Below are 21,701 nucleotides of genomic sequence, written 5' to 3'. Positions count from 1 at the left end.
ACCTGTATCTTTACATTAAATCTTGGGCCTTATCCTATATCTTTACATAGAAAAAACGAGGATTAACTAAGCAAAAACATTCATTTTAAGGCATAGTCTATACCTACTTCCTCTAATTTATTTCTTTTATGCAAACTAATGAATTACGTTTTCATTGACCACTATATATATTTTTTTAATTTAATATACAAATTTGTTAGAGATTGTACCCAATGCCGATTAGAACTTTATCAGTAATGCTGATAGAAATCTATTTCTAGCGGAAGGTGTTATTAAAAAATAAACACGGAAGCTTACTAGGGTCGGAGGCTTCTCGCCCATTTGTCTTCCAACTGCTTAACATCATCCATGGCCTTGGCTTTCCTTTTCAGGAATTCTTTAATATCTCTCTCATCTTGCTCTTCGTCTCCCAGTTTGCATGGCGGGGAAGAACTGGGAGTAGCGATCATTGAATCATTCATATACTCTCTCTCTGCTTCATTCTTGGCAAAGCAAACAATTGTGTCCGAACAGTACTCCGCAGCCTTTTCCGGAACAGATGGCTTGTATTTCAAAAGCTTCGAATACTCGTTTAGAACATGGAACATGTAGCTGTATACATTGGACATGTTTAATTCGTTCAGAATAAATTCTCTGGCTGCCCTTCCAATGTTCTTTGCCTGCACAAAACCAAAATTAGGTTTGCTGTTTGAAGTAGACATTACCTTGTTTGAATGGCAGGGATTCAGTATATAACTTACGTCGTTAGGATGATTGTTTCCCCAGTTAACAGCAAACTTGATGGAGTCACACTTTTTATCGGCTCTTATAGGCCAGTAATGGTGCTGTGGAATGAGGCCTCTCAGAAAGAATTCATAGTATTGTGGTGTTATCAACAGAGTTGGCGAATCACATGCCAAAATGTTCTTGAGACTAACCGACCAGGCTTTCCCTTCGATGTATATCTTGAATCTGTCACATACAAATTAGTTTTCGCCACTTTGTATTTATATCGCAATCACAAAACTTTAATAAAAGTTTATGGTTTTTCTAACCTTCGCAATAGATATATCATGAAGTAACCTTAACCTAGCAATATGGTATATATCATGGAATAGGCTTTTTGATTTTATGCCTAATAGAGATATCAATTCATATCCAAAATAGACAAATGATTTTGTGTACTAATAATCCTACTACTAATACTGGGCTTCTGACAAAGCCTGTCAAGGCTCCATCCTCAAATAGACAACCTTCCAGGATAACCGTGCCTGAAAATGCCTTTTACCCGATAGCTTTGCAAATCTAGTGGGGTTTTGAAGCGGCTTTAAGATCTGCCAAAACTATGTAAGAGATTAATTCTGAATATAGAGAGAGTCTGACGGATTCAATGCAGCAATTCTCCTCTGTCACGCTCTTTTGTCAAGTAAAGCAATAGCTCTACAACTAGTGTATAAATTAAATGGCAATCAAAATAGCTATCAAAATATTTGTGTAATTTTGAGAATTTGTAACGCTTAGCTAAGACAGTGAGAATTTGTAATGTTAAGCGAAGCCATCAAAATAGCTATCAAAATATTTGTGTAATTTTGAGAATTTGTAACGCTTAGCTAAGACAGTGAGAATTTGTAATGTTAAGCGAAGACAAGGTGAAGAGGGCAAACTAAAAAGACAAAAACATAAAATAAAATAAAATAATATGTTTGGAAAATTAATCCCAACTACATGGTTAAACAGATGTAATCCCAACCACGTGGTTAAACAGATGGATTTTTGCAGGCTGCGGATTTGTTTGCACGCTGAAGGACAGAAGTTCTACAGGAGTAAAACTTTCCTATTAGACAACACATCCCACCATTTCACAACTCACATCAATCATTTAAGAACGAATGTGAATTTATAGTAGGGTTGATAATTAAGTATCGTAAAATATTTACTCCTATGTACTCACATAGATATGAACAATAGTCCATCTTGTATCTTAATGTTTTGTTCATTCATGCATTAATATGTCAACATGTATTAATATGTTAACATGTATGTTTTTGAAAAATATGAATGTAAGAGTATTTTTGCATAGTCGAGGAGTTGAAAGGGTGTAACTAGGAGGAAAAGAGAGAAAATGGTGGAGAAAATTTTGGTAGGCAAGCGAAAACAACAACCACTGTGTTTTAGTGAGTGTTACTCACCAACCCCTAGTGAAGTGTAAATCACAGTAAACTTACTTTTATTTCGCTTGTGAAGGAGTCCCAAACTCCATATGTATGTATTTCATGCCTTAGAAATATAATCCAAAGACTTATTATCTTGCTTTAAGATTTTACTAGGTTTTACTTTGTTTTTTGTGAGTTAAATTTAATTGTTAATTAAGCCCCTGACAAGTTGTGATTTTGTTGCTTGTTGTGGGGAGACTCCTCTCCTGTGCCCTTGTAAAATTTTAAACATGAACTTGATTAGTGTAAAAACTAGTGTTTATACCAAAAGTGAAATACACTCAGAAATGGCAGCATCAAGCACAAGTTTGAGTAATCCTCACATACATTAGTTTAATGGAAAAAATTATGACTACTTGGCTATAACAACGAAGAACCATGAAGGCTCTATTTTCTTCTCAAGACATTTCGTATTTGGTGGAGAATGGTTTTCAAGAACCAGCAAATGTAGGAGCATATAATGCCAGAAATGGATTTGTTGAGGGACAAAAACAAGAAGGAAGCAAAAACCCTCTTCTATATCTTTCAAGTAGTTCATGAAAGTATTTTCCCAAGGATTGCAACAGCAACAAAGTCCAAGCAAGAATGGGACACCCTCTAGACAAACTACCAAAGCATGACGAAAGTGAATACATGAAAGCTACAAATGCTAAGGAGAGACTTTGAGACAAGTTGCATGAAAGAGTCTAAGAATGTAGAATCACTTTTTACACGTGATTGCACCGTTACTCAAATCAGGTGTCATGGTGAGACACTAGAGGAGAGGAGAATAGTTGAGAAAGTTTTAAGAAGCCTGCCAGCAAGATTTGAATCATTTGATACCATTATTGTGGCCATAGAAGAGACAAAGTATCTCTCACAATTTTCAGTGGATGAGCTTCATGCGTCACTGGTTTCTCTTGAAGATAAACTGAATAGAACAACAAGCTCCTCATTGGAGCATGCCTTCAAGACACAAGTCTCATTTGGTCAAGGTAGAGACAAAGGAAGATCAAATGCTAGAGGAAGAGGAAGAACCCACACAGAGGTGGAAGAGGCTACCCTTCAAGCTCAAATGGAAGGGGTAGCAATCAAAATTCAAGTCAAGGCCCAAGCGAGAATCAAGCAGAAGGTCAAATGTATGATAAATCTCAAGTTCAATGGCATTACTGTAAGAAGTATGGTCATTATGCAAATGAATGTATAAATAAGCACTATGACATAAGTGACAAACCAAGTGTAAATTTCACAAGGAAAATCATAACCATGATAGCATGATTTTAGCTTGTCATGTAGCATAAGAAAAACAAAGTGATGTATGGTTTCTAGATTCAGGTTGTAGCAACCACATGACAGGGAACACAAAAATGTTTTCCAATCTAGATGAAAGTGTGAAATTTGAAGTGACATTAGGGACTGATAGAAAAATCTATGTCATGGGAAAAGGTAGAGTAATATTCTAACAAAGAAGGGGGAGAAGAAGTATATTTCAGATGTTTATTTTGTCTCTGGTTTGAAAAACAACCCCATAAGCATTGGACAACTCATGCAAATGGGATACACTGTCTTTTTCAAAAATGATGAGTGCACAAATTTGGATAAGCCTCCAAGTAGGCAACTGATTGAAAAATTTCAGATGAGAAGCAATTGTATGTTTCCCCTAAAGATAAAATCAGACTTGAAGGAAGAAGGTGCACAAGAACAATTATCAATGAACTCACAAGAGGATGAAAGAAAAATTGCAGTTGTCACGCAAGTAAAATTTCAGGTAGAGGTCAAAGATGAAAATTGGTCATGGCATTTGAGATTTGATCATCTCAACTTTTTTTGGTTTGAATTTGCTACATAGGAAAGGCATGGTGAAGGAATTTCCACTCATAGAAAAACCAGAAAACATATGTGAAGGATTCATCTTGGGAAAACAACATAGAAAGACATTTCCAATAGGAAAGTCAATAAAGGAAGAGGCACCTTTGGAGATTGTCCATTCAGATTTATGTGGACCAATGCAATCACCATCAATTGGTGGTAGTTACTATTTCTTAGCCTTCATATATGACTACACAAGGAAGACATCACGACGGATTCACTAGGGGAAAGATACCATACCACGTGCATTCATATTGGGGGATATATATTGAGGAAAAAATTACATAATATATTGGGGGATATATAGGGGGAAAAGGTTTTTATATTGACAGGTATAAAAAATGATAATGTAAAAATGGATACCTACAATATCTAGTGAAAGTAGGGGTTTTTTAAATTGGGAAGGTGTATTGGGTTTATATTGGTAGGGGGTTAAATAATGTTATTTTTAGAAGTATTTTCCAATATATAGTGAAATTAAGGGTATTGTTTAATATTCCTGAACACACGTGATATGTCAGAGATTCACTAAGTGAAGCCCCTGTGGAAGACATGGGTCTACTTCCTAAAATAGAAAAGTGAAGTGTTTGAACTCTATCGCCAATACAAATCTCTTGCTGCGAAGCAATGTGGACACTACATAAATGTCTTGAGGACTAATAAAGGTGGTAAATACATCTCAAATGAATTCCTTTGTTTTTACAAGGAGCCTGGAATTCACAAGAAATTTACAACAAGGTATACACCTTAGCAAAATGATGTTGCAGAAAGGAAGAATAGGACCATTATGGAAATGGAAAGGAGTATGTTGAAGGCAAAACATTTGCCAAATGATTATTTGTTATGAAACCAGCTCAAGAAAAGATAGAAAAGAAAGATCAACGCCTTAGAATTCAGCCTCTTCGAGGGGGCAACCTCCTTTACATTACATAAATGAACAATTCTTGGATGATACAAATGACAAAACCTCCTTTCTATATATAGGAGTCTAAGGAGTCACAATATAATCCAGCCGACCTAACAATAATAATATAAAGCCACAAAAATAATAATAGAGGGATTCTATGGGGCACAGAAATAACAATATGTGGGTAATAGGGGCACAACAATATAAATAAGGGGTATAACTACAATAGTAATGGGGTAATCACTAGTATTATAGGGACCCAACATGCCCCTCTCCTTCAAAAAAGTGTTGTCCTCAACGCTTGAGCAGTTCTGGATACTTCTGCATAAAATTCTCATCCTCCCATGTGGAATCTTCAGCGGATAAGTTCTTCCACTTGATAAGATACTCTGAAATTGATCGATTTCGTAGCTGTCGAGTTCTTGTTTCTGTGACTGCTTCCGGTTCCAATATAATTTTTCCTTCCTCGTCAAGTTCTGGCAATATTGTTTGAACTGGGAGCTTGTCACCTATAACCTTCTTTAAACATGAAACATGGAAAACTGGGTGCAATCGAGAAGCTGCAGGAAGCTCCAATTTGTATGCCATAGTACCAATCTTTTCCAACACCTTGTACGGACCATAATACTTTGGTGATAATTTATTATCCTTCTTAGCTTGCTTTAGGGACATTTGCTTATATGGTTGTAGCCGTAGGAATACCCAATCACCTACATCAAAACTTCTTTCACTGCGATGTTGATCTGCCTGTTGTTTCATTCTATTTTGTGCCAACACGAGGTTATCCTTTAAGAGTTGGAGGACTTGTTGTTGATGTTCGATGTGATGTTCCACTGCCTGAACCTTAGAATTTTCTCTTAAATATGATGTGATTGATGGTGGTTGATACCCATAAAGTGCCATAAATGGGGTCATTTTTGTTGCTGTATGGAAGGAAGTGTTATACCACCATTCAGCCAGAGGCAACCATTTGACCCATTGTGTTTGTTTATCAGATACAAAGCAACGAAGATATCCTTCCAAACATTTGTTTACTATCTCAGTTTGCCCATCAGATTGAGGATGATAAGATGAGCTATGAGCTAACTGAGTACCAAGACAAGAAAATAATTCTGTCCAAAAATTTCCAGTGAAAATGGGATCTCTGTCACTTACAATAATCTTTGGGTTTCCATGTAGCTTTTGAACTGTTTCCATAAATGCAGTAGAAACTGTACTGGCTTTAAATGGATGTGATAATGCACAAAAGTGTGCATACTTGGTAAGTCTGTCAACTACCACCATGATGACACTCTTTCCCTCAGACTTGGGTAAACCTGTGATAAAATCCATTGAAACCTCCTCCCAACGTTGGCTTGGAATGGATAAAGGTTGTAATAGACCCGGTGTCTTAATTGTTTCAACTTTATTTTGTTGGCAAACCAAACATTCCGCCACAAACTTTTGAATATCTGATTTAAGGCCATCCCAAAAAAATTCCTTCTTAACCCTGTGGTAAGTTTTTAAAAATCCTGAGTGCCCTCCTAAGGGAGAAGTGTGCAATTCCATAAGAATCTTTTGTTTTAGCTGGGAATTCTTACAGAGGTATAAGCGATCTTTGTACCATAACGAATCATTTTTCCAGCTAAATGTATCAGAAGTACTGGAATCTTGTTGTAGCTTTCGAATAAGTGCCCACACTTCTTCGTCATTCTTCCATTCCTCCTTGCTTCGTTTATCCAATCTGGTTGGATAATAGAAATGGCACACAACAATGCTTCCATATCCTCATCCTTTCTTGAGAGTGCATCTGCCACCACATTTTGCTTCCCTTTTTTGTAGATGATTTCAAAGTCATAACCCAACATCTTTGTGACCCACTTTTGTTGCTCTTCAGAGGATAATCTTTGTTCTAAAAAGTATTTAAGGCTATCATGATCCGTTTTTACCTTGAAGTGTCTTCCCATTAGGTAGGGTCGCCATTTCTTAAGTGCATGGAGTATTGCCAACATTTCCTTCTCATAAATAGCTTTGCTTAAAAACTTTCCCTTGATTGGACGACTTTCAAAAGCAATGGGTCTTTCATCTTGCATTAGAACAGCACCAATTCCATTTCCTGAAGCATCACATTCCACAATAAAGGTTTTTGTGAAGTCCGGTGTAGCTAAGACCGGTGCTTGGCACATTGCCTCTTTAAGATGTTCAAAGGCCTTTGTTGCTTCCGAAGTCCATGAAAATGAATCTTTCTTCAATAATGTTGTTAGAGGTGCTGCTATTCTCCCATAATTCTTAACAAACTTGCGATAATACCCTGTCAACCCAAGAAATCCTCGCAGATGCTTTATGGATGTGGGGATTTTCCATTCCTTAATGGCTTTAATTTTGCTAGGGTCTACCTTAACTCCTTCATGAGATACAATATGACCCAAATATTCCACCTCCTGGACTCCAAAGAAACATTTGGATCTTTTTGCATATAATTGTTTCTCCTCCAATAGTTGTAGCACCTTGTCAACATGTTCAACATGATCCTTCCAAGACTTGCTGTAGATTAGTATATCATCAAAAAATACTAACACAAATTTTCTAAGGAATGGTTTGAAAATTGAATTCATCAAACCTTGAAATGTTGAAGGTGCATTGGTAAGGCCAAAAGGCATGACCAAAAATTCATAATGACCCTCATGAGTTCTAAATGCCGTTTTCGGAATGTCTTCAATCTTCATTCTGATTTGATGATATCCCGAACGAAGATCCAACTTGGTGAAGTAAATTGATCCATGCAATTCATCCAGTAATTCATCAATGACAGGAATGGGGAACTTATCTTTAATAGTGAGCTTGTTGAGCTCCCTATAATCTGGACACATGCGCCATGATCCATCCTTCTTGTGCACCAATACTACTGGAGCTGAGAAAGAACTTTGACTCGGTTGAATTATACCAGCCTCTAGCATTTCTGCAACCATACGTTCAATTTCACTTTTTTGGACATATGGATATCTGTACGGCCTGATGTTTGGAGGAACACTTCCTGGAATCAGATGAATAGCATGATCATGATCACGCATAGGTGGGAGACCTTTGGGAGTCTCAAATACCTTGGAATGATTGTCCAGGACTTTTTGGAGATCTGGAGAAATAGATGATTCCAATGTGGAAACATCTAGCGAACATAATTGTGCAATTACACCTCTTTGCTCCTTTTTTAGAAGCTTTGTCATGCCATTAGAGCTGATTATCTTTCCTGGTTTCCCTGCAATACCCCTTAATTCAACTTCCTTTCCTTCCACAGAAAATTTCATGAAAAGTTCTTGAAAATTAAAAGCTATTGTACCCAAGGATTGTAGCCATTGGACTCCTAGTACAACATCAGCACCTCCCATTGGAATGGAAAGCATTGGGCTAGTCAATACATATTCTCCCATGGATAGCTTGATATTATGGCACTTTCCAGAACAATTTATTGTTCCTCCATTTGCAATCATCACTTGACACTCTGGTGCTGGATATAGGAAGCAATTCAATTCTTTTGCTACCCTACAATGAATAAAATTGTGGGTGCTTCCTGAATCAATCAACACTATTACCTTTTTCTTCTTGATTTGTCCTTCTATCTTGATGGTTTGAGGAGTGGTAATTCCCGCCAATGCATTACAAGATATGGTCGGATTTATTTGTTCTTCATCTAGGCTTTGTTCCTGGAATATATCCTCTTCTTTTGACCTTTCTTGCTCCTTTTCTTCTTCCTCTTCACAATCTATGTAGAATAATTTCTTCTCAGCACACTTATGACCTTTTGTGTATTTGCTATCACAATTGTAACAAAGCCCTTTTGCTCTTTTTTCTTCCAATTGTTGTGGTGTCAACCTTGTAGGTTGTGGAAGACTATGGGCAACAACACTTCCGTCTTTATAGTTGTGAATGGTATGCTTCCTAGTTGCCATAATTTTGCTTTCCATTTTTCTTGCTAACCTGAATGCCTTCTCTAATGAATCAGGTTCCCAAAGGCGCACATCATGTTGGATATTATCCTTTAAAGACCCTATGAACACATCAATCCTATGCTCCTCTGGAATATCTTTTACCCTTATGTTCAATTTTTGGAACTCCTCAATGTGCTCCATTATTGAACCCTTTTGTTTGAGACTTATCAATTGGCTAAAAAAAGTGTTGCTTTTTGTATCCTCATAATGTGCTATCAATTCTTCCGTAAAAATTGCCCAAGTGATAAATTGTTTACGAGAACAAAGCCATTGATACCATACAAACTGATTTGGTTCCAAATATAAAGTTGCCATACGTACCTTTTGTGTGTTTTGCACATTATTGAGATCGAAGAATTGCTCCATCTGTAATATCCATGTGGCGGGATCCTTGCCATCAAACTTCCTCATATCGATTTTTGGAACATGGTGAGTCTTCGATCCAACATTAGAGTCTATGGAATCATGATTAACATTTCTTTTGTTCTCATCATGAGTTTCCTTTAGTACTCTTTCACCCTTAGTGACCATTTCTTGTAGCAACTTATCCATCTTATCATCCATGCCATCAATTTTAGCGTTCATGCCATTCACCTTAGCTTCCATGCCATCCATCTTAGCTTCTACACCTTTCTTTAAACCATCCATCTTAGCTTCTACATCTTTCATTAAACCATCCATTTTAGATTCTGTTGCTTTTTGTGCAAGTGACACTTGTTGCACTTGTTCTTGTAATTTTGATATATCATGTAGCATTTCTTCTTCTTCTTCATGAGTCATGCTAGAGCTTTCAGGTTCCTTACTAGGTGTTTGCATTTTCTTTCCTCGGGGCATCAGTTACTGATAATAATTCTCTAATATGCCCTTTGAATTCCTTCAAAATAAATTTTCAAACCAAGCTTAAGCAAAAATTAAAGAAAATCTACACACCTTTTTTCACTTTGTAGGAGCTCGATATTGCCTCTGATGTATCTCTGTACTTTCTGATCATCTAGTTCTGAATTTGTGACCTGTAGTAGCCCTCTGTGTCCTCTTTCCAATGCCACAAGTCTGACCCAAATTGGATTCTCCAAGGAAGAGTTATGCGAAATCTCCCACAGTGACTTGATTATAGACTAGTTCAGTAGAGCGAACTTGTATGACGTGCCACGTGTCACTGTTTCAACCTTTGACTCTAAAAAATATATAAAAGAAAACTTCAGTCCGTCCTCTTTCTGTACCTTCTTACGAAATTTCAATCCGATGCTCAGAAAGAAAGTTATGACGATTTTCCCCAGGTCACCTGTTTTGCGTGTAATTCAGGAGTCTGCAAAAAGACCAACTTCCTCAGATCATATCTCAGAAAATATCACGTGAAAAACTCTGAAATTCGGACCCAAGCTTCAGCGCGATTTCTTCTCAAATGGGTTTTTTTTGCAACTTCTGAAACATCACAGAAAAAAAGTTATAGCGAAAATTCCATGATGACCTGTTTGGAGCAGCGAAACCCTAGAATCCAAAGCTCTGATACCAAATGTTATGAAACCAGCTCAAGAAAAGATAGAAAAGAAATATCAACGCCTTAGAATTCAGCCTCTTCGAGGGGGAAACCTCCTTTACATTACATAAATGAACAATTCTTGGATGATACAAATGACAAAACCTCCTTTCTATATATAGGAGTCTAAGGAGTCACAATATAATCCAGCCGACCTAACAATAATAATATAAAGCCACAAAAATAATAATAGAGGGATTCTATGGGGCACAGAAATAACAATATGTGGGTAATAGGGGCACAACAATATAAATAAGGGGTATAACTACAATAGTAATGGGGTAATCACTAGTATTATAGGGACCCAACATTATTGGGATAAAGTTGTCGCTTGTGCAACATATATCATGAATAGGTGTCTAACCAAAAGTGTCAGGAAAGTAGTTCCTGAAGAGGCATGGAGTGGAAGAAAGTATGGTGTCACTCACATGAGAGTGTTTGGATGAGTTAAGGAAGAAGTTGGATAGCAAGGGGGATAAATGCATATTTTTTGGATATAGTGATGAATCCAAGGCTTACAAGCTCTAGAATCCATCACCCAAGAAGGTCATAATCAACATAGATGTGCAGTTCATAGAAGAGGAAGAATGGGATGGAAGTTTAGAGAAGACAATCAAGGTGAAAAGATGTATACCACATGAAGACAAAGAGGAATTGACTACATCAAGTAATTCCTCAATAGTGACTCCCTCTACTCCTATTTGTTGAAGAATGTAGGGCAGCTAGATATAGTACGTTTCTTCTAGACTTGATAACAATTTGTGAATCCCTTTTATCAATTTATCTTGTTAGCTTAATCTTCTCCCCTTCTTATTAATGCATGTGTGTTTACTTCATCAAACTGCTACCAAAAATATAAGAACAAGAACACAAGATGTTGGTTCTCTGCCAGGGAAAAACCTCTCTCTCTTAGGGAGGAAAACAATTTCGTAAATTTCTCTTATTGAAGCTTCTTATGGATCAATGGAAAGTAGGCTGACTTCACTTCTTTTGCATCAAAATTACTTCTTTGATGATGTCATTGTATGGAGAGGACTTGGACTTTGCTTGGAGAGGTATTCTCTTACTCTTATACAAATATATACATGGTGTAACATGCCCTTAAGGTCTTCAACATTTTGTCTTGACTCTTTGACTCACCTCTAACACTTTAACATGTGGTATACCTATTTCAATGAGCAAGAAACTCATTGATAAATAGAACAAAAATAATATTTCTTGAATGAATTAATACAAATTTCAAAAGTACATTTATGAAGACCAAACCTAGTTACACTTTCTTCAACACTCTCTCTTAACTAGGGAGCTATTCATAAATCATTACAAGGTCTTTGGATATTTTTCAATATTGAAGAATTCACATAATAGAAACTTGTTTGGAAATCCATTTGTTACAGCATCATAGTAACCAACATTTTTCATAGCAAGGCCTTGACTAACAACTCTATCTCTCATAAGATCAGAGCATAATGTTCGCGAGACTAATGAATTATAGACACCTTAGTCATTGTATCTCAAGGTACATACCCACCTCGGTGTTCACTGAGTATGACCTTCTAGGACTACTCTTGTCTTGGGTTCCCAACCCTCAAATAATATTGGTCCTCTTTCCTACTCTTGTCTTGGATGCCCTACACATCCTCAAAGAGTATCAGATGCCATATGATTACCCAATTCTCCCATTATTCTTCCCAAGTGAAGACAAGAATGTTGTGTCTATTTCTTCCTCTCAATTGAGGAAGATATGCCCAAGTATCCTCTGACAAGGTACTTGTCCAAGTTCCTTTGTAATTGGGAACGTTTTATAACTCCCTCTTAGCTAGGGACTTGTCCATTCATCAACAACTTCTGCTTCTTAGGACCTTCAACTGCTTGATGTCCTTCTTTGATGTCATGAATTATTTCTTATAACTTCTTCTTGGTAGGACACCAACCATCGATCACTTTCCTTCTTGGATTTTCATGTCATTAATTCTTTGTGGAAAGTGTCCTTTTAGATGAGTGTCACATTATTTCAACATTTGGCTACTTGTTTGTCATCTGTCTATGGTTTTAGTGTACTTATCACATAGAAGCTTATTTGTACTTTCTTGTTTCCATGCTTCGATTTGGTAGCCCTTCATGACTTCATCCTGACTTGCATCAAAATTAGATAGTGATTTTGTTGGATGGCCTCTTCATCATGACATATTCGTAGAGTTGAATCAACTATCTACACCTTATTATCTCCAAGCCCTTCATAGGTGTCAAGGGTCTGTTGATCTTTTTCTTCCTTTGTTAGAGTTGTCATGCCTTCTTTTGGGAGATGTCTTTAATGGATGTTGTCAGATAGTGATTCCTTATGACCATGGTGTTCTTCACATGCTTGATCTCTTTCTTCATTTGCTACTTCTTTAGTTGTTTAGATAATAACCTTATACTTCCCCATGAGAGAACTTTCTTCTTTTCCTGATTACTGGAACTATTCAACATTTCTTCTTCACATGTCTTTTAGTTAGAAATCTTGTACTCCTTAGGAGAGTACTTTCTTCTTCACTTGCTTTATAGAGTATTCAACAACCTTATGCTCCTTATGTAAGCACTTCTCTTGTTGACTTGTACATTCTCTTGAGTATGTCTTTGGTGAAAGAGATATTTTTGTGCTTGATCATGTCTTAGATCTATTCCCATGACTTTAATAATGTATAAGCTGACATGAATTTACCTTTTAGTGCATGCATACCTCATCTTGATTATGATTTAGTCATCTTGACTTCATTTTATGGTCCTTCTTGATTGATGTAGCTCTTATTTGCTTCATCCATTCTTGTTTGCACATCATTCTTCCTTGTATTCCATGAATGAAATTCTTCTTGTCACATCTTCTCTTATTTATGAACATTCTTTTGAAGATTCTTTTCATATGATCTTGTAGATCCTCATCCTACAAATGTATATTTCTTTTGATGATGGTGGCCTTCTAGGATTTACAATCATGAGCACTTATTGTTTTATCATGGATTAGGTCTTATAATAGATATGCTCCTTCTTGATCAATATCTTGAGCTATATGTACACTATTCTCATATATTCTAGAAGATATTTCTAACCGTGCATTTTGTTCTATTTCTAAATGCTCCTTCTACATGAGTATTTTGAACTCTCTGTACATCATGCTTCTACATTCTAGAAGATGTTTATAGCCATGCATGTTTAGTCTATTCCTACATTCTTCTATACTACTCAAAACTTTGAAAGAAGAATTTAAGTAAAGAAGTAGACTTAGTCATAGTAGAGATTGAGAGGATCTTCCTTCTTTTACTTCTTTTCTTCTTCTTTCACATCTTGAGTCATGTGAGATTCTCCCCTTTTTCTTTTTTTTTTGTTTTCCTTTTTAAGTTTTGGACAATTCCTTTTGTAGTTTCCATATTATTGGCATCCAAGGAATTTGATTTTGGAGATATCTCTATTGTTTGTTCTTCGTGGACCAAATTTTCCCTTTTTCTTGGCCATGGTTGCAAATGCTTGCTCCTTTAATCCCACATCCTCTTTTGCTTTGAGTCTAGCTTCTTATATCTTGCATAGGGACCATAATTCACTTAGTGGGGTAGCTTCCTTCTTGGCATATATGCTTGATTTGAAATTGCCTGAATCCTCAGGTAGGGCATTGAGTACTACAGTTGTCATTTAACTATCAGACATGGCTTCTCACAGCTTTGGAAGTTTATCCCTCATCTCATAGATCTTCATGAAATATGGAGTTATTCCTTCCTTTGATATCTTCATCTTATAAAAATCATTTCGAAGAGATATCACTTCTCCAACTGTGCTTATCGAGAATAACATTATTAGTTGGTCATAGATTTCTTTTGATTTTTCAAGTTTGGAGACATAAGGAATGAGAGAGTCTTTGATGGATTCTATTAGAATCCTTCGAGTTCATGTCTCATCCTTATTGTACTTCACTAAGTCTTGAGTTTTTTCCTTAGCGGGGATAGGGATATTACCTTTGATGTGTTCTAGAAGTTCATTCTCCTTGAGAAGTAAATTAGTCCTCTTCTTCCACGCAAGGAAGTTAGTGGTCCCAACCAATTTATTTATTTCCTTGCAAAAAGACATTGATGTATAATCAAAAGGGGACATATACTGACTCGATAGAGTTTGAGATGTAGTGGAATTTCTTTCTTCCTGAAGACTTGATGGCTTGCCTTCCTTAGATCTTGATGTTCTTCAAGTTGCTTTCTTCAAATGGACTTGATTGAATGATTGATGACATGGCTTGTAGTGATTTTCCTTTTCGATTTGGTGTGTCTTGATGTAGGTCCCCCCTTTATTTTCTCTTCTTGTAGGTTCCTTTATAAAAAAGTCTTATCCTTTTGTTTTATAGTATTCTTGTAGTCGTTTCCTGATCATCGTTCTTGAGATGCCCTTTTCTTGATGTGTCAGCTAAGCTATGAAACCAAGTTGAAGAATCTAGGGAAATTAGATATAGTAGGATTCTTCTAGACTTGATAACAATTTGTGAAGCTCTTTTACCAATTTATCTTGTTAGATTAATCTTCTTCTCTTCTTAATAATGAATGTGTGTTTACTTCATGAAACTACTACCAAAAACATAAGAACAAGAACACAATATGTTGGCTCTCTGCCACGGTAAAACCTCTCTCTTAGAGAGGAAAACCATTTCATAAATTTCTCTTATTGAACCTTATTAATGATCAATGCCAAACCCTAGACCCTTGACAAGAATATCCTCCAAGCACAAGTCAAATCCTTACTCCTTCCTACACTTTGTTTTGCAGCACTTCATTCTTCTTCTTCTAGCACTTCATTCCTCGACACTTCGTCCTCCTTCTTCCTACGACAACTGGGGATAGACCTTGTTTATGTGAGCTCTAGAAGAGATACTAATCTTTGATAATTAGTGAGATCCTTCTCCTATGAAGACACCTTCCTTCTCTTGTCCAATCGAGCTTCTTCTTGATCAGTAGTTGCAGACTTGTTGTGACAACACTACATCCCTAGTTTCTTTCAAGTGTGGGAGGTTTCACTTATGTTTTGACTCCTTTACCTTTTGCTTGTGAGTGTCTCTTCTTTGCTTGAGTAGGAGGCCTTGTAGGCCTAATTTTCTAGCCCAAACAAGAGATATATGTAATTGTGATGTGGCTATTCTAATGACCGCAAGTTACCCTTCCTTTTCTCACATATGTGACTATAATTCACACTTGGAATAACCCTTTACCACTCAATTTTGTCTCTTGTTTCTTCGCTACACTAGAGGCTCATTTTCTCAACTTCTTCCACCTTTTCTTGGCTTCTCTTGCTCGATAACTTTAGAGGTATCAATGCTTTTCATTAGAGGAGTGGAAAAATTCTATTTTGATCTGAACTTAAACAAGAGTGCAACAACTTACAAATATACTCATAAACATAGAGATGCAGAAGAAAAACACTTCATTTCATTAATAAAAAAATATTGAACTATGCTTACAAACAGAATGGAAATAAGATGGCTCGGGCCATGTAGCTTATCTGTGAGAAGAGATGTGGCGGGTACATGCCTCTGCTCTACGTTACAATAAGGCTTAAGGGCCTTTTTATTATTGAACAATAAGTGAAAACCCTAAACAACCAAAACCCTAACTCGAGGAGATGTAACACCAAGAGTTTATGGGCCCCGTTGAGGTTAGTTGGGTAGCCAACTTCCGAGGGTCGTATTATCTCCATTTGATGCATATGATACCTCATTGGAAAGATCTCTTTGGTAACTGCAACTACCAACATGATTGCATGTGTCATTCCTAGAGGAATTTTGCCAAAAAAAAAATCGTTTAGGGCCTCAAAGTGGCTCCGAAATTTTAGGACATGAAAAGCTATGAAAAATAGTAAATTGTGCTACAATTAAGGAAACTGAAAAACTGAAAGAAACAATGGTGAGTGTTGGGTCCCTATAATACTAGTGATTACCCCATTACTATTGTAGTTATACCCCTTATTTCTATTGTTGTGCCCCTATTACCCCCATATTGTTATTTCTGTGCCCCATAGAATCCCTCTATTGTTATTTTTGTGGCTTTATATTATTATTGTTAGGTCGGCTAGATTATATTGTGACTCCTTAGAATCCTATATATAGAAAGGAGGTTTTTTCATTTGAATCATCCAAGAATTGTTCATTTATGTAATGTAAAGGAGGTTGCCCCCTCGAAGAGGCTGAATTCTAAGGCGTTGATCTATCTTTTCTATCTTTTCTTGAGTTGGTTTCATAGCATTTGGTATCAGAGCTTTGGATTCTAGGGTTTCGCTACTCCAAACAAGTCATCATGGAATTTTCTCTACAACTTTTTTCCTGTGACATTTCAGAAGTCGCAAAAAAAAACCCATTTGAGAAGAAATCGTGCTGAACCTTGGGTCTAAATTTCAGAGCTTTTCGCGCAATATTTTCGGAGATATGATCTGAGGAAGTTGGTCTTTTTGCAGACTCCTGAATTACATTCAAAACAAGTGACCTGGGGAAAATTGTCATAACTTTCTCTCTGAGGATCGGATTGAAATTTCGTAAGAAGGTACAGAAAGATGACGGATTGTAGTTTCTTGTATGCATTTTTCAGATCCATAGGTCGAAACAATGACTCATGGCACGTCGTACAAGTTTTCTCTACTGAACTAGTCTATAAGCAAGTCACTGTGGGAGATTTCGCATAACTCTTCCTTGGAGAAACCAATTTGGGTCAGACTTGTGGCATTGGAAAGAGGACTTAGAAGGCTACTACAGGTCAAAATTTCAGAACTGAATGATCCGAAATTACAAAGATACATCAGATTCAATATCAGGCTTCTACAAAGTGAAAAAATGTGTGTAGTTTCTTTTTAATTTTTGCATAAGCTTGGTTTGAAGGAATTCAAAGGGCATAGTAAAGCATTATTATCGGTAACTGATGCCCCGAGGAAAGAAAATGCAAACACCTAGTAAGGAACCTGAAAGCTCTAGCATGACTCATGAAGAAGAGGAAGAAATGCTATATGATATATCAAAATTACAAGAACAAGTGCAACTAATGTCACGCTCACAAAAGCTAACAGAAGCTAAGGTAAATGGCATGGAATCTAAGATAAAGGGCATGGAAGCTAGGATGGATCATTCGAACACAGATTTGAAGAGAGACATGGTAGATTTGAAGACAGATTTGAAGACAGACATGGACGAATTCAAGATAAATATGAATAAGTTGCTACAAGAAATGGGCACTAAGGATGAAAGGGTACTAAAGGAAACTCATGATGAGAATAAAAGAAATGTTAATCATGATTCCATAGATGCTAATGTTGGATCGAAGACTCACCATATTCCAAAAATCGATATGAGGAAGTTTGATGGCAAGGATCCTGCCACATGGATATTACAGATGGAGCAATTCTTCGATCTCAATAATGTGCAAAACACACAAAAGGTACGTATGGCAACTGTATATTTGGAACCAAATCATTTTTTATGGTATCAATGGCTTTTCTCTCGTAAACAATTTATCACTTGGGAAATTTTTACGGAAGAATTGATAGCACATTATGAGGATACAAAAAGCAACACTTTTTTTAGCCAATTGATAAGTCTCAAACAAAAGGGTTCAGTAATGGAGCACATTGAGGAGTTCCAAAAATTGAACATAAGGGTAAAAGATATTCCAGAGGAGCATAGGATTGATGTGTTCATAGGGTCTTTAAAGGATAATATCCAACATGATGTTCGCCTTTGGGAACCTGATTCATTAGAGAAGGCATTCAGGTTAGCAAGAAAAATGGAAAGCAAAATTATGGCAACCAGGAAGCATACCACTCACAACTATAAAGATGGAAGTGTTGTTGCCCCTAGTCTTCCACAACCTATAAGGTTGACACCACAACAATTGGAAGAAAAAAGAGAAAAAGGGCTTTGTTACAGTTGTGATAGCAAATACACTAAAGGTCATAAGTGTGCTGAGAAGAAATTATTCTACATAGATTGTGAAGAGGAAGAAGAAAAGGAGCAAGAAAGGTCAAAAGAAGAGGATATACTCCAGGAACAAAGCCTAGATGAAGAACAATTAAATCCGACCATATCTTGTAATGCATTGGCGGGAATTACCACTCCTCAAACCATCAAGATAGAAGGACAAATCAAGAAGAAAAAGGTAATAGTGTTGATTGATTCAAGAAGCACCCACAATTTTATTCATTGTAAGGTAGCAAAAGAATTGAATTGCTTCCTATATCCAGCACCAGAGTGTCAAGTGATGATTGCAAATGGAGGAACAATAAATTGCTCTGGAAGGTGCCATAATATCAAGCTATCCATGGGAGAATATGTATTGACTAGCCCAATGCTTTCCATTCCAATGGGAGGTGCTGATGTTGTACTAGGAGTCCAATGGCTACAATCCTTGGGTACAATAGCTTTTAATTTTCAAGAACTTTTCATCAAATTTTCTATGGAAGGAAAGGAAGTTGAATTAAGGGGTATTGCAGGGAAACCAGGAAAGATAATCAGCTCTAATGGTATGACAAAGCTTCTAAAAAAGGAGCAAAGAGGTGTAATTGCACAATTATGTTCGCTAGATGTTTCCACATCAGAATCATCTATTTCTCCAGATCTCCAAAAAGTCTTGGACAATCATTCCAAGGTATTTGAGACTCCCAAAGGTCTCCCACCTATGCGTGATCATGATCATGCTATTCATCTGATTCCAGGAAGTGTTCCTCCAAACATCAGGCCGTACAGATATCCCTATGTCCAAAAAAGTGAAATTGAACGTATGGTTGCAGAAATGCTAGAGGCTGGTATAATTCAACCGAGTCAAAGTTCTTTCTCTGCTCCAGTAGTATTGGTGCACAAGAAGGATGGATCATGGCGCATGTGTCCGGATTATAGGGAGCTCAACAAGCTCACTATTAAAGATAAGTTCCCCATTCCTGTCATTGATGAATTACTGGATGAATTGCATGGATCAATTTACTTCACCAAGTTGGATCTTCGTTTGAGATATCATCAAATCAGAATGAAGATTGAAGACATTCCAAAAACAGCATTTAGAACTCATGAGGGTCATTATGAATTTTTGGTCATGCCTTTTGGCCTTACCAATGCACCTTCAACATTTCAAGGTTTGATGAATTCAATTTTCAAACCATTCCTTAGAAAATTTGTGTTAGTATTTTTTGATGATATACTAATCTACAGCAAGTCTTGGAAGGATCATGTTGAACATGTTGACAGGGTGCTACAACTATTGGAGGAGAAACAATTATATGCAAAAAGATCCAAATGTTTCTTTGGAGTCCAGGAGGTGGAATATTTGGGTCATATTGTATCTCATGAAGGAGTTAAGGTAGACCCTAGCAAAATTAAAGCCATTAAGGAATGGAAAATCCCCACATCCATAAAGCATCTGCGAGGATTTCTTGGGTTGACAGGGTATTATCGCAAGTTTGTTAAGAATTATGGGAGAATAGCAGCACCTCTAACAACATTATTGAAGAAAGATGCATTTTCATGGACTCCGGAAGCAACAAAGGCCTTTGAACATCTTAAAGAGGCAATGTGCCAAGCACCAGTCTTAGCTACACCGGACTTCACAAAAACCTTTATTGTGGAATGTGATGCTTCAGGAAATGGAATTGGTGTTGTTCTAATGCAAGATGAAAGACCCATTGCTTTTGAAAGTCGTCCAATCAAGGGAAAGTTTTTAAGCAAAGCTATTTATGAGAAGGAAATGTTGGCAATACTCCATGCACTTAAGAAATGGCGACCCTACCTAATGGGAAGACACTTCAAGGTAAAAACGGATCATGATAGCCTTAAATACTTTTTAGAACAAAGATTATCCTCTGAAGAGCAACAAAAGTGGGTCACAAAGATGTTGGGTTATGACTTTGAAATCATCTACAAAAAAGGGAAGCAAAATGTGGTGGCAGATGCACTCTCAAGAAAGGATGAGGATGTGGAAGCATTGTTGTGTGCCATTTCTATTATCCAACCAGATTGGATAAATGAAGCAAGGGAGGAATGGAAGAATGATGAAGAAGTGTGGGCACTTATTCGAAAGCTACAACAAGATTCCAGTACGTCTGATACATTTAGCTGGAAAAATGATTCGTTATGGTACAAAGATCGCTTATACCTCTGTAAGAATTCCCAGCTAAAACAAAAGATTCTTATGGAATTGCACACTTCTCCCTTAGGAGGGCACTCAGGATTTTTAAAAACTTACCACAGGGTTAAGAAGGAATTTTTTTTGGATGGCCTTAAATCAGATATTCAAAAGTTTGTGGCGGAATGTTTGGTTTTCCAACAAAATAAAGTTGAAACAATTAAGACAACGGGTTTACTACAACCTTTATCCATTCTAAGCCAACGTTGGGAGGAGGTTTCAATGGATTTTATCACAGGTTTACCCAAGTCTAAGGGAAAAAGTGTCATCATGGTGGTAGTTGATAGACTTACCAAGTATGCACACTTTTGTGCATTATCACATCCATTTAAAGCCAGTACAGTTTCTACTGCATTTATGGAAAAAATTCAAAAGCTACATGGAAACCCAAAGATTATTGTAAGTGACAGAGATCCCATTTTCACTGGAAATTTTTGGACAACATTATTTTCTTGTCTTGGTACTCAGTTAGCTCATAGCTCGTCTTGTCATCCTCAATCTGATGGGCAAACTGAGATAGTAAACAAATGTTTGGAAGGATATATTTGTTGCTTTGTATCTGATAAACAGACACAATGGGTCAAATGGTTGCCTCTAGCTGAATGGTGGTATAACACTTCCTTCCATACAGCAACAAAAATGACCCCATTTATGGCACTTTATGGTTATCAACCACCATCCATCACATCATATTTAAGAGAAAATTCTAAGGTTTAGGTAGTGGAACATCACATCGAACATCAACAACAAGTCCTCCAACTCTTAAAGGATAACCTCTTGTTGGCACAAAATAGAATGAAACAACAGGCAGATCAACATCGCAGTGAAAGAAGTTTTGATGTAGGTGATTGGATATTCCTACGGCTACAACCATATAAGCAAATGTCCCTAAAGAAATCTAAGAAGGATAATAAATTATCACCAAAGTATTATGGTCCGTACAAGGTGTTGCAAAAGCTTGGTACTATGGCATACAAATTGGAGCTTCCTGTAGCTTCTCGATTGCACCTAGTTTTTCGTGTTTCATGTTTAAAGAAGGTTATAGGCGACAAGCTCCTAGTTCAAACAATATTGCCAGAACTTGACGAG

The 21,701-nt window shown here is 36.9% G+C and overlaps 1 protein-coding gene across 1 annotated transcript in view; it reads right to left on the bottom strand.

The window, feature by feature from the left end:
• Positions 1-296: 296 nt before the first annotated feature.
• LOC149196775 (uncharacterized) overlaps positions 297-21,701 on the bottom strand; it is a 34,705-nt gene continuing 13,300 nt past the window's right edge. Inside the window, exons 4-5 of the mRNA XM_089408427.1 lie at positions 741-951; positions 297-659 (exon numbers count right to left, since the gene is read on the bottom strand). Of these exons, the coding sequence (XP_089264553.1) occupies positions 297-659; positions 741-951 (574 nt within the window). The remainder of the gene's footprint in view (positions 660-740; positions 952-21,701) is intronic.

This window comes from Pinus tabuliformis, chromosome 2_2 (genome assembly GCF_031772625.1).
Source record: "Pinus tabuliformis cultivar Carrire ecotype Pingquan chromosome 2_2, CPIR1, whole genome shotgun sequence".
Lineage (NCBI taxonomy): Eukaryota > Viridiplantae > Streptophyta > Pinopsida > Pinales > Pinaceae > Pinus > Pinus tabuliformis.
This window is presented reverse-complemented; position numbering and strand designations above follow the sequence as displayed.